Below are 17,373 nucleotides of genomic sequence, written 5' to 3' on the forward strand. Positions count from 1 at the left end.
AATAGGAGTTCATTTCATTATTTTTTTCCCTAAGTGTTAAGAAATCAAATTAATATTTACATTTTTTTCTTTAATGGATGGAAAATTTCTTTTACCTCATAAACAGTAAATCTAATAGTTTACGGTCTTTTTGTCTCAAATAAAAGAAGAAGCTAAAGTTACAACTTTTAAATAGTTTCAATATAGTTTTGACTTTTCTCATGTGTCATATATTTTAAAACTATATAACTTAGATTTCGAAGTTACGAGAAACTTATTTTTTTCGTTAAAATCCTTTTTTATAAAATAAAGTAATAAGAAATTTAAAGTCGTAAAGATTTTTCAGTTTAAAATTAATCAAGTTTTATTTAAAAGGATTTATTCTTTACATGATTACTGAACAATGTATATTCTATCGGTAATCAATTACTTTTGAGTTTTGTCTTTTTGGAAGAAACGTAACTAAAATGGTATAGTCAATTATAACATGGATTAGATTAGTGGATTACAATATGCATGTTATGATTTTATATAAAATTATTAGTTTGTTATGCATGGAGAGACTTTTATTTACAAACGTAGATTTTTTATTTTTATGTCAAAATTGTAGCAAAAGTTGGCAGTCAGCTAATTATGTTTATAAGTATCTTTTGAATTGAACAACCGTTTCTCGTACTAATTATACACTAATCTTTAAATGCAATGTGATCAAACTAAAAAGTAAAAACAGATATAAAAAAAACCCATCAACAAAATAGCAAATGCTCAGACATATGAAAAATGTAGCAACATAGTAAAACAGTGCATAACTAGTGGCTAAAATAATAGATTAAAAATCATAGATTAACACTATATTGGAGTTCATTGTGCAAAACTAAGATTAGGTGAACGGACAATAAAATAAGAGGAAATAAAACAATGAAAAGAAGAGCATATAATTTATGGAATTAAAAACTGACTATCGAAACACAAGTCTATATACAACATTGTTAAACTTGAAAAATTAAAAATGACAAAAGTAGAAAAGCTCCAAATAATTGAAAATCACTACTAAAAACCAAAAACCAAAGTAGATCCAAAACCAAAATAAAACTTAAAACATGGAATTAAAAACAAACTCGAATCAACATTGTTAACATTGTTGAACTTGAAACATGAAAATAATAACACTAAAATTCAAGACATATTTTCTCTCGGACAGTTACAAACAAAATGAAATATAAATATTATTCTAAACATGTTTTAAATATTCTTTTATTTAGGTTCTTTAGTTATGAATATAGAAACCTACTAATTTTAGATGTTATATTCTTATAATTATTGTATGGTGTTTGTTAAATTAATTATTAAATATCTAATACAGAAAACCATAAATATTACAGTTTTGCTACCACATTTTAATTTACGTAATTAACGTATAAAATTGTCATAGAAAAATTGATACAACTAGGAACATTAGGCCCAAAAGAATGACCCGAAGGCTTGCAGGGTGGTCAAGTTTTATCCATTCTTAGAATGATTCATTGTCTTACACATTTCTTACAGTATTCTAGAAGGAGTTTGTTTTATTTCTGTTAGGCCTGTGTGTCACGTAGCTAAGGGAATCTTATCTCTATCTTTCCTTTAATTGTAGAACTTTGCATTGAATGAAGGGGAGAAAAAATTATATTCTCTTCTTCCTACTTATCCTTTCTAAGGAGGCAGCACTGACCTCGAATCCAGTGTCTATTTCTCCCACTTTTAACAATTGGTGCTCTCGTTGTCCTTTTCCCATGGCTGACGGTACACGTTTAAAAAATCTCTCTGACAAACTTGATGATGTGCTCACACAAATATCTCTTTTCTCCACACAAACCATAAACCACAAAACATTTACCCCCCCCCCCCCCTCCTAACCTCTCCTATCAAAAAACCCTTCCGCCACTTCTACGCCCTCCTCCGCCCAAAACCCGTTACCGACAACTCACTGAAGCTGAGATGGCAGACCGCCGTGAGAAGGGTCTCTGTTTTAACTGTGACCAAAAATATTCCCGTTCCCACCACTGTCCAGCTCGTTTTCTTTTTTTTATTGCAGAGGAAGTTGACTCTGTCGGGGAAGGTGACTCAGAAATGCCCACTCTAGATTTGGGTCATGGTGTGTTGGAGCCAATGGGTGATAGCCCAGATCAGTCAGCCCAAATCATCCTTCACGTCCTTTCTGGCACTAGGGCTCCCGAAACATTGCGCCTTATGGGCCAAATTGGGCTTCACCAGATCAGTGTTTTAGTAGATGGGGGTAGCACCCACAATTTTGTTCAACGTAAGGTTGCTCAATTATTTGGTTTGGCTCATTCTCCTTCACCTCCTTTGAAGGTTTTGGTTGGCAGCGGTGAGGAGCTGGCCTGTGCTCATGTGTGCCAAGGGGTAGAGCTCTTTCTTTAAGGTCACTCATTCACCTTGGATTTGTATGTCCTAGACATGGGGAGTGCCGATGTGGTGCTGGGAGCCCAATGGTTGAAGCAATTAGGGCCTATTTTGATGGACTATCAAGCTCTTACCACGAAGTTTGTCTTCAACGAATCTACTATTGAACTGCACGGTGATTCGGGATTGAAGCCTTCATCCATTTCACTTCACCAACTGAGGCGGGTTGCGAGAATAGACCCTTCGGCCTAATTCTTTTCACTTTCGGTTCGTCCGTCTCACCCTCCAGACCCTTTTCCATCTCATCATAACCCTCAAGTACAGCAGCTGCTTCAATCGTATTCCACACTGTTCTCTGAACCATCTTCCCTCCCCCCCTCAAGAGCTACCGATCACGCCATTCCTTTATTCTCACATGCTCAACCGGTCAATGTACGACCTTATAAATACCCCCACGCACAGAAGTTCGAAATCGAGCGTCAGATTTCGAAGATGCTGGAATTAGGATGGATCCAACCTAGTACCAGCCCCTTCTTATCTCCGGTCCTTCTTTTGAAAAAGAAGGATGGCTCTTGGCGCATGTGCGTTGATTATCGGGCATTGAATGCAATAACGGTCAAGGATCGCTTTCCTATCCCAACCGTGGATGAGCTACTGAATGAATTGGGTTCTGCTTGTTGCTTCTCCAAATTGGACCTCACTTCGGGGTTCCATCAGATTCGATTACAGTCCAGCGATGTGCACAAGACAGCCTTTCGAACTCATGAGGGCCATTACGAGTATCGTGTGATGCCATTCGGATTGTGCAACGCCCCAGCAACTTTCCAGTCCACGATGAATGAGATTTTCCGACCCTTATTGCGTAAATTTGTTATGGTTTTTTTTTATGATATCTTGGTTTTTAGCACTAACTTTGAACAACACTTATCTCATTTGAAGCAAGTCTTCCATATATTAGAGCATCATCAGTTCTTTCTGCAGCCACACAAGTGCTCTTTTTTCCAGTCACAGATTTCTTATTTGGGGCATATCGTGGCTAATGGGGGTGTGTCTCCTGATCTTGTGAAGATACAAGCAATGGTTCAATGGCCTACACCCCAATGCATTAAAGGGTTATGTGGGTTTTTGGGACTCACTGGATTCTACCGAAAATTTGTTCAAAATTACGTTGCCATTGCACTACCTCTCACGGATTTACTCAAGAAGGGGAAATTTCAGTGGTCTTCATCAGCCCAGTCAGCCTTCGAAGCCTTGAAGTCAGCCATGACCAGTACCTCTGTCCTCAAACTTCCAGACTTTTCTAAACCATTTTATGTCCAAACGGATGCTTCGGGTTCTGCCATGGAAGCTGTTCTACTGCAGGACAATCATCCAATTGCTTTCTATAGCAAGGTTTTTTGCCCTCGCTTTTCTAAGTCCTCTGCATATATCCATGAGCTACACGCCATCACAAGCGCCGTAAAGAGGTGGCATCAATATTTATTGGGTCATTTCTTCATCATCCAAACAGATCAAAAGAGCTTGCATGAGCTTTTAACTCAAGTAATCCAGACGTCAGAGCAACAACATTACTTAGTAAAATTGTTGGGTTATGACTATGAGATCCAATACAAACCAGGAAAATTGAACGTTGTAGCTGATGCTTTATCTCGTTCTCAAGAACAAATTCCAGCTAATCTTCTCGCCCTCACCATTCCCCAGTTTGCTTTCCTGCGAAAATTGAAGGCTTCCTTGCTCACCGATCCAGAATTCATATTGATGCGTGATAAGGTTATCGTTGATCCCTATTCCCATCAACTATTTCGATTGCATGAAGGGATGTTACTGCTTAAAGGAAGGATTTGGCTTAGCAATAAATCTCAATTTGTGTCACTGTTATTGCGTGAGTTTCATGAAACTCCGATAGGGGGCCATGCTGGCGTCAACAAAACTTTAAAGCGATTGAGTGCCAACTTCTATTGAGGGTCTATGGCTAAAGATGTGAAGACCTTTGTTTCTCAGTGTGTGGTTTGTCAACAAACAAAGTACAACACTAAACCCCCAGGGGGACTTCTTCAGCCTTTGCCCATTCCGACTGAAGTTTGGGAGGACATTTCTTTGGATTTCATCACCGACTTGCCTCCCTCCAAAGGTTACACGGTTCTCTCAGTGGTGGTGGATCGTTTCTCTAAGGCTATACACATAGGTGCCTTACAATCCAATTTCACTGCCTACAAAGTTGCAGAGCTCTTTGCCTCTATTGTTTGCAAGCATCACGGTTTACCCCGCAGCATAGTGTCCGATCGCGACCCCATTTTTATCAGTCGTTTTTGGTCAGATTTGTTCAAATTCAGTGGCACACTTCTTCGTATGAGCTCTTCGTACCATCCACAGACAGACAGACAAACTGAAGTTATGAACCGAACCATCGAACAATATGTTCGTGCTTTTGCTCATCACAAACCCAGTCTTTGGTTCCAATTTTTGCCATGGGCTAAGTACCATTATAATACATCTACTCATTCTGGTTTAGGTTTGTCTCCTTTTGAAGTAATGTTTGGAAAGCCGTCACCATCAATTCCGCATTACATTGAAGGTTCTTCCCCTAATGTTGGATGTGACAATGTGCTCTCCTCCCGTGAAGAAATAATTTCTCTATTAAAACGTAATCTGTTAAAGGCACAAGGGCGTATGAAAAAGCAGGCGGATGCTAAATGTCGCGACGTAAATTTGGAGGTTGGCTCATGGGTCTACGTAAAACTGCAGCCCTATAGACAGATTTCAATATCTGGTAACAAATATAATAAGCTTTCTAAGCGTTTTTATGGGCCCTTCAAGGTCCTGGAGAAAATTGGCCCGATTGCGTATCACATAGAGCTTCCTTCCCACTCAAAGATTCATGATGTGTTCCATTGCTCTATGCTGAAGCCACATGAGGGTCTGACTCCGTCCCTCGTAGATCGGATTCCTCCTACTTCTGTTGATAATAATCCTCTCATTTCACCCTTGGCAATCTTGGCTTTCAAAACAGTGAATATGGGAGGTAACCCAACGCGCTATGCTCTGGTTCAATGGGAAGGACTCTCGCCAGATGACACTTCTTGGGAAAAATGGGATGAGTTTAAATCACTCTTTGACCTTGAGGACAAGGTCAATGTCGAAGGGGATGGTATTGATACAACTGGGAACATTAGGCCCAAAAGAATGACCCGAAGGCCTGCAGGGTGGTCAAGTTTTATCCATTCTTAGAATGATTCACTGTCTTACACATTTCTTAAAGTATTCTAGAAGGAGTTGTTTGTTTTATTTCTGTTAGGCCTGTGTGTCACGTAGCTAAGGGAATCTTATCTCTATCTTTCCTTTAATTGTAGCACTTTGCATTGAATGAAGGGGAGGAAAAATTATATTCTCTTCTTCCTACTTATCCTTTCTAAGGAGGCAACACTGACCTCGAATCCAATACCTATTTCTTCCACTTTTAACAAAAATCCTTTTACAGTAATTCAACTTGTAAAATTTCAATAATCATACCATTCATTTAAGAGGTTTCTACCATATTTCCCTTACAAGAACACGTTCATTTAAAAGAAAATGTTGAAGTTTCACAAAAAGATATTTTATTTCCTATTTTTCGACGAACAAAGTTTATCTAAATATACAATCTAATTAAGTTGACATTTAAAAAAAAAAAAATTCGACACACAATGTTACAAAATGAATTAATAATATCTCTAAAATTTCTTACAAGAAAAGCATTTGAAGATACTCCAACCAACAATAACAATAAAGTAGAAAAGAGAAAGAAAATGAGCAGTGACGGTCAAAGAAAGTGGAAAAACGGTCAAATGCAAAGAAAACGCAAGCGGTTTGCAGAGAAACAGAGATTGGGATTCGGAAATCTTCACGTTTCCATCACGGTCAAATTTCATATCCTCTCCTCATCATTTTATTTTAGAAATCCATTTTCTAAATTAATTTAAATTCAAAATTTATTTCTCAAATCTATTTTAATAAAATTTATTAAAAGTTCTATTTCGATTAAAGAAAAACTAATATAATATATATATATATATATATATATATATATATATATACTTCATTTTAAAAGTTGATTTTATAAAATTAAATTAAATTTAAAATTTATTTTTAATATAATATCATGATCATGAATTATAAATATAAAACCAATTTAATTTTAGAATTTTAAGTATTAAGTAAAAAATGAAAAAGTAGATAAAAAGTCATTTAACGTATTGTCTTGAAGATTTAGATAGAAAAATAATGTTAATATTTATTAGTTGGATTTAAGTTTTATTAATGTTGTGTTTTTTAAATGAATTTTTTTCTCATAAACCTAACATTTAAAATATATATTTTTAATGTTATAAGATCACCACAAATTATACATATATAACTCCTAATAAAAATGCATTAAATTTTTTATGTGAAAATGAATATAATAAACAATAAAGACATGAAATCTTAGTTTGATGACTGATCACGATAATCATTTTCTGTGCACACCTGGTCTCACTTTTAATCCGCGTGCCATGACATGTTCCTTCCCATTTTTTAATATTTTTGTATGTTATTCATTCACGGTAACTTTTCGTTTTCTCTTCATATATTTGGTCTCTCCAAAAGAGGCTCATCAGGCAACTTCATTTCATATTCTTTTACATTAAATATATTTTTGGTTTCTTAAATATTATTTATTTTTAAAACTTATGACATTTTTTCATTTGATTTTTTTTTTATATTTTTTTATCTTACTAAATGCATAATATGCATGCAATGATGGGTGTTAGAGTTTTGGGAATCAGTTTTTTTTTTCGTTTTTTTATAACAATGATTGAAATTAATTTTTAAAATCAAACCTGGTTTTGCTTGATTTAAGTTAATATAAATTTGAATTAAATCAATATTTTTGTGATTTTTTAGATGAAATTTTTAGTTTTTATATAAAATTGTTACTATATTAATTAATATGACATTATTAACATTTTATAATAAAAAATTGTTAAATAAAGAGATTTTTTATAACTTTTAATATATTTACTGTTATATATAATTTTAAAATCTTCTCATATTTGTAAATAAATTATATAATCTTATAATTAAAAACTATAAAACAAATTTACTATTATATAGTGAGACAGACATAAATATACAAGTACAAACAATCACATTGTTAAAGAAATTTCAAGAGTCACAACTATTATACATGTTAGTTGATTATTAATTAACTTCAAAAATATATATTATATTTTCATTTGGTTCTTAATTTTTGAATTGAATTCCAAATACAACTGTTGTAAAAAAGATCTAAAAAGTTTTAAGAAAAGTGATTTTGATTGATTTTCAGTGTTTTAGACCAGTAATATATTACGATATCAATTTATTGTATTTGTTCTATTTTGAAAGCCAATATCATTGTACAAAAAACAATTATTAATATCCAAACTTTGAAATGTAATGTAAGTTAAATAGTTTTTTTTCTTCTAAAACTAAATTTTAAAAGAAAACAGATGAAGTAATAGAAGAAGAAAAAAACATTTTAACTAAAGAAAAAAAATATAACATGTAATTGAGTTGAGCCAAAAAAAAAGAATATTTTAATTTTTACTGAGAGTATAACATTCTCAAGACCATTTAAATAGCACATATATTTTACAACATTTAATTCAATTTAATTCCAAATTTTGGCTATTTATCATACCATGACCATGCATGACAGAGTGAGGTCATTCTGCAGCCTTTTCTCAGAAAAAATAACAAACCACAGAACAAAAAAGTGAACAAATCCACAATACCCAATTTGGCTCAACATTAGTTTTCAAAATCACCATACCAACCCATTCATACTACAATAGACTAATCATCATTTCGTAATTCAAACATTAAAAAAAAACATATATACAAAAAACAATTTCCATATATTTTTTACTTTGATATGATTACAATATTATTTTAGATAAAAAATTATTTCTTAGGAAAAACAACTAAAAATTTTGTAAAGACAAGGAGAGTGATCAAAATATTAGTGAATTATATATAATCATCCAATGAAAATGACAAACATTGCAGAAACATTTTTTGGTAGAACACAAATAAAGTTGTGTAACACCTTTTCATCTACCTATTTTATATCAATATCGATCTATCAATATCATTACTCCATACACTACTTTATCTATTTTGAAATTCACATAAACAAGTAAATTCAAAGCCATAAAGCCCCAGCTTCTTTGAGGAGTGGAACCAGGGTTCCATTTATGTGGCTGGCCATGAGGGTTTGCACCCCACCCAAAAACTTCCCACCAATGAAGACAGCAGGAACAGGCTGCTGGGCCCCAGCAAGCTGGTGGAGGACCGACCGGATTCCGGCACCGTTGGCCTGTTCATCTAGCTCCACGACAATGGGGCCGACACCGAGGCTGAAGAGGAGGCGCTTGGCGACAGTTGACATGCAGCAGTCGGTGACGCTGAAGACGACGACGGCGTTGCATGAGACCAAGTGATGCACCATCTCATAGGGTCTCATGACGTTGAGCCCTAGCGAGAGAGAGGAAGAGGGTGGTTGTGGTTGTTGCAGCGGTGTTGGGTCGACTTGAGTGAGAGATTTCATGACTTGCATGTTGATATGTTGGGGAGAGGTTTTGGAGATATAAGGAAAAAGAAAGAAAGGAGTGTTGGAGATTATATAGTGAGAGAAGAGACAGTTGAGGTGAGATATTTTAATGTATGGAAATGTTGGGAGACATATAAGATAAGATAATTAATGTTGTTACATAGTATTGCATGGAGGTTTGTGTAAGGTGGTATAGCATGAGTCAAAGTATAGTGAGTGAGTGGAAAGGCACAAAAAGAGTGAGTTTGACGAGGATCATCGAATGTGAATGTTAGAGGGTAAATGAGAGAGAAAGGTTATGGCGTCAGTGTATGATCTGCAAATAAGGAGAGATGAAAAGGAATATTGAGAAAGAAGAGAAGAAAGAATCACACATTGTTTGAAGGAGAAAGAGATAGGAAACAAGAATTCAGAGGAGACTGACACACTTCATACATGCATGATAAGCAAAGACAAAAGCTGGTACACATGCATACTACATATATATGCTGCTAATTATAACTATTAATTAACTATTAATTAAGAATTAAGCTTCTCATCAAATATCAGATCTTTATATACTTTTTCATTTTACTATTAATTACCATTAAGTGTTTTTTATGTATCTATATATATATATTGAGAGTATGTCAAATCTGTGGAGTTAGAGGGTAAAAGCAACCCATTTTCTCAATGTTTTAACTTTTTTTTATCAAAATTATTTATCTCAACATCTAAACATGAAAAAAAAAGTACATTATAAACAAAAACTTGAAAAGAAAAAAAGTACATTATGTATTTAATGTGAACCATAATGTTTTTTAAATTGATTCTTCTAAGCTGTCATACTAATTTCGTGAACACGAGACTCAATGTTAATAGTATTTTAAAATAATTAATAATTATATTATTTTAGTGTTATTTTAAGTTAATATATAAAATACTATTTTAGTATTTTAGCTTTTAAATGAAAATTTTTATTTAATTCTCAAAATGAGTAAAATGTTCAATAATATATATTATTATTGCAGAGCTATTGACAAATTGTTTTGAATTTTTGTAAATTGATATTTAAAAGTGTTACCAGTTACAAAATATTTAAGTAAATCTTAACATATAATTAGAGGAATTTGTGCACATTTAAGTAATACATAAGAGTAAATTGTAATTGGTCTATACCATCAATCAAAAAATATAAAATATATCTTTTAAATCTTTTCAATTTCACAATAAAAAGAATAGTGTATTATCGATAGATATAATTAGTTGATAATAACAAAATATGTTGTTATTTCAAATCTATTGATGGATAATTAAAGATTAAAATTCATCAATAAAATGGTCATTAATAAATTTGATCAGTAGACTACGAAATTTATTGATAATTATTGACAATCACAAATTTACCAATAAATATTAATTAATAAATTAGTAATCAATTTAGTTAATTATGAGTAAAATCCATCAACAAATGTTTAAATTTGGTCATTTTCTTTTTCTTCTTCCTCCTCCTATTCCTTTTCTTTTTCTTCATCTTCTTCTTTCTCTCCTCTCCTTCGCCTACTCATCTCCCTCTTGCTTATACCATTGTCACCGTTGTGTCCAATGTTGTTACCTACAGTTCCTCCTCCATTTTCTTCTCCACTTCCTTTTCTTCTTCTCCTTTCTCTTCTTTATTTTTCTCCTTCAATTCCAATTTTGACCATTATCGAGCCACTATAGCACCATCATTTGTCACCATCGTTTGTCTCTTCCTCTTTCTCCTCCTTATTTTTTTCTTCCTCTCCTTCTCACTTTTCTTTTCTTTTCTTTTTCACATCGTCTTCTCTTAATATACACAAAAATATTATTGGATTTGGTAGAAAATTTGTTATTCATTTTATTGATGGATTTATCAACGAAAATATTTATTGATAAGTAATTGAAATCACAAAATATCTATCGAATTGAACGATAATAATGTCTTTGATGAAAATATCTATCACTAACACAAATTCTAATTTATTGACAAAACTTTATTGATAATTTCATGAGGAAATAACCACCAATAATTTAAATTCTAAAATCTTTGAGTAAAATTTGTCAACAAATTTATTTTCACAAATAAAATTTTATTCATAATTATGAAAATTATTGTAATGTCATGATAAATAATTATGTACTTCGTGATATAGTTATTTAGTTTTTGAATTTTAAAAAGTACAATTATATCTTGTTATCCTCATTTTAACCACAAATTATTCGATAAACTACACTTTAATATTAAATCAGTTTTGATTCATCCCTAACCTAGAGTACTAGTACTACTTCTAGGTCTTTAATATACAAACCCCAAAGGATTCCATTAAGTGTTTTTGTTGATCAAGTTTATCAAATGAAAATGGTTCGAGGATGAATATTATCTTTTGGATTATATTATAACTTTCATGATTAAATGTATTAAAGTAGCATATAGAATAAAACGTGGAGAGAGACTCGCGTGTGGAAGCAGCGAAGGCAGTGAGACCCTCTAAAAAAACATATTTTTATATTTTATTTTCTCAAATAAAATAAAGTTTTAGATATTTGAGTATCTTTTAAATTTTATCATTCTTTGTTTTTTTTATCCTAAATCAATTCCACCTTATTTAATTTAATATTTTAATTATTTAAACAAAGTTGAATGTTGAGAAGATTTGTAGTGACATAATAATTAATATTAACTTATGTTAAACACGCATGTGAAAAACAAACATGAACAATGCTTAGTGCTTAGTTAAATGTCATTAAAGCAATTGTAGTAGATGCTGCCAATCTTAGTAGAAACTAACTGAGTAATTGCTCAACACCAATGATACTATAAAATACATCCTTTTCTACTATACACTTAATATATATATATATATATATATATATATATATATATATATATATATATATATATATATATATATATAATATGATATGATATGTTACGACATAATTACCTAATAAAAAATTGTTATTCTTTAACATAAATTTGTGTTTTCTTTTGATTGATGGATAACTTAAAACATCACTATTAATTTTTAGATATTATACTAATATATATATATATATATATATATATATATATATATATATTTAATTTAGTATTTCACTTAAAAAGTTTAGTAAGTTAGCATTAGAGGCCTAGTCCCACAAAAATCCTATCCTAACCCCTTTTGGCGGAATTTTTGGAGGCAGAGCTTTAAAAAACAGCCCAATTGAATGGGCTAAAAAAATGGGATCTAATTTTAGAGAGAATTAGAGTGAATCCATGGGTCATGACATAAATGACACCTTTAGTTCTAACAACAACTACCATTCAAGACTTGTTATCACCAACTACAACTCAAACCCTTTCAAATTCGCTTTCACACCTTATTCATTCACACCTTTGATTATTTATAAACAATTTACAAGAATTAGACAATTTATAATAAATTTTAGGAGTTTGGTTTATATTAAACTGCCTTTTTTTATTTGCGTGAAATTTAAAAATTAATTTTTTAAGCTTTGTTATAATGAGATTTTGATTTTAATCTTTTGTGATTTTTTTTGAAGTCACTATTTTTTATTCCTAAATTAGTGATTTTCAATTTCGGGTGAAAAAAAGAAAGGAAAAAGAAATGTAGAGAAACTAAAACCAAAACACAATCATTTTATACCAAATAAAAGACATTTAAAAATTAAAAAACATATATAAATACAAAGAGAAAAGAAATGACCATATCATATTCTGTCTTACTTTTCTTTTTCTTTTTCCATTTTTATTGCGTAGTGAACTTTTCCTTTTGTTGTTGCAACACGTGTCCCAAAATCCATTGTTGGTCGAAAACTAGTCTCACTTTTTAATAGGAATGAGACATAGTGATAAGTGGTCAGGACCAAAGCTAAGTAGATTGTCCACGTTTCAGATTGTTATGATAAAGCTTCATTTTTTATTTTTTGTCTTCCTTCTTTGAAGAGAATCTTCTTGTCAAAAAGCAAAAGATGTGTAAGAAGAAGGAATGATAGGATCTAGAAAAGGGGGAAGAACGTAAATAAAGGAAATGTTCTTCAAAGTGATCATGACTATTTTGTCCAACTCAAGAATCATCCAGAATCCTCTCTAAGAAAATACAAAATACAAAGTATAATAAACGATCATACGTCTGTTTTCATTCTGGTACATTATCCATACGATATATAAACAAAACAATTTTGCCACGTAAAACGCTTTCTTTTTATCATTTAATTCTTTTAATTTATTTAAATTAAAAAATAAACGATCGTGATTAATTTTTATATCAAGAATACTCAAATATTACTGAGCAATATATATCAAGTGGATAACACAAAATAATATATTAACATCATAATTAACGTCTTAAAATAAAATTTCAATAAAAAAAAAAAGATAAAAGTGTAAAGTAATCTAAGTTAAATCCTAACAAACAATCTCCACAGCAAGTCTCTTGGTAATACTTCCACAAGTAGTTGGACCAAATGTTTTCTCCGAAACATCAATGGAACATGCTTTTTGGCCGACACATTCCTATAAAAACAAACGTTTAAGTAAGTTATATTAAAATCAACCTAAAACAAATGTTAATGAAAGAGAATTAATTGTACCTTTTGCAAGACGGACAATGCATTGTTTTTGCTTTCACAAGTTCCTTTAGTGAATGCTCCACACAGTCCTTTGGGATCACCAAAACTTGCAAATTTAATTGCAGAAATTGGACGATCTTGGCAAGACAACTCCAATGTCTTGTTCTCATATGCATTTCCACATGCACTACCAACAACAACAGTTTGGAAGTTCACCATTGAAGGATTACCACCCATCTCCGCAAACAAAACCAAGCTATTTTCACCATCCTTACGTAAAAAGGAGCGAGGAACATGGTACCATCTTTGTGTCGGCTTCCCACAATTGGTAACACATTTTCTGTCACTGTACTCTCCACGGTAATCGCATGGCTCATCACTGCAACCTTCTTCCTCGGCCAAATAACTCGGCCAAATACGTCCAAGATTTTCACCATTCACCCATGCATACCCTTTGCTCATTCCCTTCAGATCTACCACAACAGGGTCTGACCCCATAGGAGCTTTAAAGGTGCTCTTCATTTTATACATACATTAGTTTCATTGTCAGTTATAATTAAACCAATTCAAAACGATATTTTAAAAAAGTAAGATCAATTACCTTGTACCAAGTGAGCATTCTGTTTGTGGGTAATTCTTGAGATTCCCAATTGGTAGATGAGTCTTCACTAAAGAATTCACTGTTCCAACCATCCAATCCAACTTTGTATAACCATTTGTGTGATGATAAATCCTTAGTGATTGTTTCATCACCTTTCACACTCACCAGCTCAATTGGCCCAACAAGACCGGAATGCCATGTTTCAAAGTATGGTCCATAGTTCTATTTTTCAATATTTTTCAAAGCATCAATCAGTAAAATAGAAACAAATAAAATATTATTATATAAATTTAAACCATGAAGGGCTATTAGTAAGAACCTGAAGTCCAACGGTGACACTAAGCAAGCTTATTGTATTTATTCCACGCTTGAACTTAATCTTTGTCTCAAATTTATCATTGTGAATTCCATACGTGGCCCAATGAGAACCTTATTTAAGTAAAGAGTTGTGAGAACTTTTATGAAATTCTAACACAAATAATACAACGTTAATTGACACATGAATCTGAAATAATACCAATATGTTCTCCGTTAACGAATGCGTGAATCACATGGCCGCTACCATTAATCCTAAGAGTAGTATTTTCACTCCAAATTGGATCACCATGCTTGAGATAAAATCTGTTACGGAAAAAACATGGTATGATCAACAACAATAAAGAGGAAAAAAAGAACTTAAAAATCAAGAAAAAGGTTAAGTGGGAGTTGTTACTTTGTCATGTACCAAAGATAGTCACTGGTATCACTAGCCATGAGTTTTTGATCAATAAGTCCAGGTAGAGAGATGTTGCTTTTAGCATTAAGAGCATTATCAATATTCTCTGACCTCCACGTCCATTTCAAAGCTACTGAGTCTTTTTCTTGTTTATTTTCTTTGACCATCACAGAGGTTTGGACATTCACCTTGGCAGTGTTATACTCTTCATGTTGACAATCAGGAAGAAGACTGACCGACCATGCTGGAATTGTATACTTATTTCCTCTAAATGTTAGGGTGGCATCAGTGCTGGTGTTGGTGTTGCTCAAAAAACAACTTGATGATCCATTCGTGGCATAAACGGTGGCCTTAAATTTTGAAAACACATTGTTAAAAAAACTTTAGTCTTAAAAAAAAAAAAAAGTTACATTGAACTATTATTTTCGCCATTCATATACCTTAACAGAGTTTCCAAAATCTATCTCAGAGACTTTCCCATTGGTAAGAGTTTCCTCCATGGACTTCAAAACACTATGAAGCTCTTTGAGGTGACCCCATTTTGGTTGAGCAATGTTGCCTGCAAAATATCAGTAAAAATGGATTAGAGGTCAAAGTGTTAATAATCCATGAAGAGGATAATCAATGAAATAAATACATATAATATGTAAATAGATTCAATTACCAAATTCATCAAGAGGAGCATCATAATCATATGTAGTGGTGATATATGGACCTCCAGCAGTTCTACCGAAATTAGTCCCTCCATGATACTAAAAAAAAAAAAAAAATAACACTTTAGTACCATGCATGATTAATGTTTTGAATTGTGAACTTTTGTTGTTTCTTACCATGTAATAATTTTGGAATGTGCCTCCGGTTTGGAAAAATCTAGCCACAGAGTAGGCAACATCTTCGGCAGTCCTGTGTGGATCTTTGCCACCCCAATTCTTAAACCTTAAATTCACCCAAAAATGAAAGCATAAATATAAGCTCTAGTAATAAAAATGTAATTTTTAATTAAGAAATTTTGAAAACGAATAAATAATAGTAAACTTACCAACCAACCCAGTTTTCTGTCCACATTTTAGGACTATTAGGATTATTGGGTTCAAAGTTGTCACAGTACCAACCATTGCAAGTATTGATCTATACATGAAATTTAAAAACTATTAGCTTCACTTCATATATTAAGTATTTTGACTCAGCAACATAAAATGTATAAACAAATACCATTGGTTGAGGAGCATCGGACTCTTGACACATGATCCATGGAACTCCAACGTTCAATGACTCCGCCATATTTGCACACCAATTTATGTAAGCTTTTCCCGCTTCTCCATAATGTGAGATTACGTTACCATATTCATTTTCGATCTAAAATATCATTCACCGTGTTATTAGGTTTAAACCCTTTAATGGAATCGTTTTTCGAAGATGCAAAGAAAAAGAGAAAATTACCTGAGTGAGAATTATAGGACCATCTTGAGAAGCAAAAAGTTTCTCTTTTTTCACCATATCCACGATCAAAGTAGTGAAATTTTGCATTTCATTCTTAGTTCCAAAATAAAATAAAAGTCAACACTAATATATATATTTTGGATAAAATTATATAAAAAAACAACTAAATAAAATAAGAAAAATTAAACATTACCATAAACACATCATTGACAGTCCTGATCTCAACACCAGGTAGATTGTATACCCACACAGGAATCCCTCTGAAAGATGAAATTTTTTATAACTTTGATACATTATTCACAGAAAAATATCATAAAAGAGATTGAAAAGAAAGGTTGATAAAATAATGTACCCATAGTTCCATTCGGCACAAACATATGGACCAATGCGAAGAACAGCATAGAGACCAGAGTCTTGAATGGTCTTGAGAAATCTAATGAGATCATTGTTGCCGGAAAAATCATAAACACGACGAGACGGTTCATGCGCATTCCAGAAAACGTATGTTTCTATTGCATCTAAACCTCCTTCTTTGGCTTTCTTGATTAAGTCCGGCCACATCTACATATGATATTAAGATTAAATTAATCTGAACAAACCATATATATTAAATTAATAATAAAGCAAAATAAGAGCAATAATTACCTCAGGCGTGCTTCTAGGATAATGGATCGATCCTGATATAAGCAGTCTTCGTTTACCATCAATCTTGATGGCCCTTCCATCCTTAGAAACTTCGATTGCATTAGTTGTCAACAACAAAAGCAATAAACAAAATGCCAAAGAGAAAAACTTTGCAGTAGCCATTGTGAGTTCAGTAGACGTAAAACTGTGTGAAGGTAATCTTAACCTTGTATGTATTTATAGAAGAAATTGTTAGTTTCTATATCTATCTTTATCTTTATCTAAGAACAACATTTTATTTTATCAACAGAATAATTTTCTGTTTCGTTCTCTACTTATCTGTTTTGGTTAAATTTTGAATAAAACTGAATTCTTTTATTTTATTTTATTTCATTAGTATAATTATTTTAAATTAAAGTAATTGCTTAT

The 17,373-nt window shown here is 32.2% G+C and overlaps 2 protein-coding genes across 2 annotated transcripts; both read right to left on the bottom strand.

Moving 5' to 3' along the window:
* Positions 1-8,541: 8,541 nt before the first annotated feature.
* LOC106760104 (glutaredoxin-C9-like) lies at positions 8,542-9,242 on the bottom strand. The gene has a single exon (XM_014643535.2). The coding sequence runs from the start codon at positions 8,996-8,998 to the stop codon at positions 8,585-8,587; it is 414 nt and encodes a 137-aa protein (XP_014499021.1). The 5' UTR covers positions 8,999-9,242; the 3' UTR covers positions 8,542-8,584.
* A 4,044-nt stretch (positions 9,243-13,286) lies between these two features.
* LOC106760105 (beta-galactosidase 15) lies at positions 13,287-17,127 on the bottom strand. Its single transcript, XM_014643536.2, has 15 exons — positions 16,966-17,127; positions 16,673-16,881; positions 16,514-16,580; positions 16,321-16,413; positions 16,093-16,236; positions 15,920-16,008; positions 15,711-15,816; positions 15,545-15,632; positions 15,321-15,439; positions 14,878-15,230; positions 14,683-14,786; positions 14,485-14,594; positions 14,166-14,387; positions 13,586-14,080; positions 13,287-13,508 (listed from the first exon to the last, which is right to left on the bottom strand). The coding sequence occupies exons 1-15, from the start codon at positions 17,125-17,127 to the stop codon at positions 13,401-13,403; spliced, it is 2,469 nt and encodes an 822-aa protein (XP_014499022.1). The 3' UTR covers positions 13,287-13,400.
* Positions 17,128-17,373: the final 246 nt, after the last annotated feature.

Source organism: Vigna radiata, chromosome 5 (genome assembly GCF_000741045.1).
Source record: "Vigna radiata var. radiata cultivar VC1973A chromosome 5, Vradiata_ver6, whole genome shotgun sequence".
Classification (NCBI taxonomy): domain Eukaryota; kingdom Viridiplantae; phylum Streptophyta; class Magnoliopsida; order Fabales; family Fabaceae; genus Vigna; species Vigna radiata.

Coding starts and splice junctions, on each gene's coding strand:
- LOC106760104 (XM_014643535.2), bottom strand. CDS start 8,998: ATGCAAGTCATGAAATCTCTCACTCAAGTCGACCCAACACCGCTGCAA.
- LOC106760105 (XM_014643536.2), bottom strand. CDS start 17,127: ATGGCTACTGCAAAGTTTTTCTCTTTGGCATTTTGTTTATTGCTTTTG. Junction 14,595..14,682: donor CGTTAACGGAGAACATATTG/GTATTATTTCAG, acceptor TACTTAAATAAG/GTTCTCATTGGGCCACGTAT. Junction 14,388..14,484: donor GTGTCACCGTTGGACTTCAG/GTTCTTACTAAT, acceptor ATTGAAAAATAG/AACTATGGACCATACTTTGA.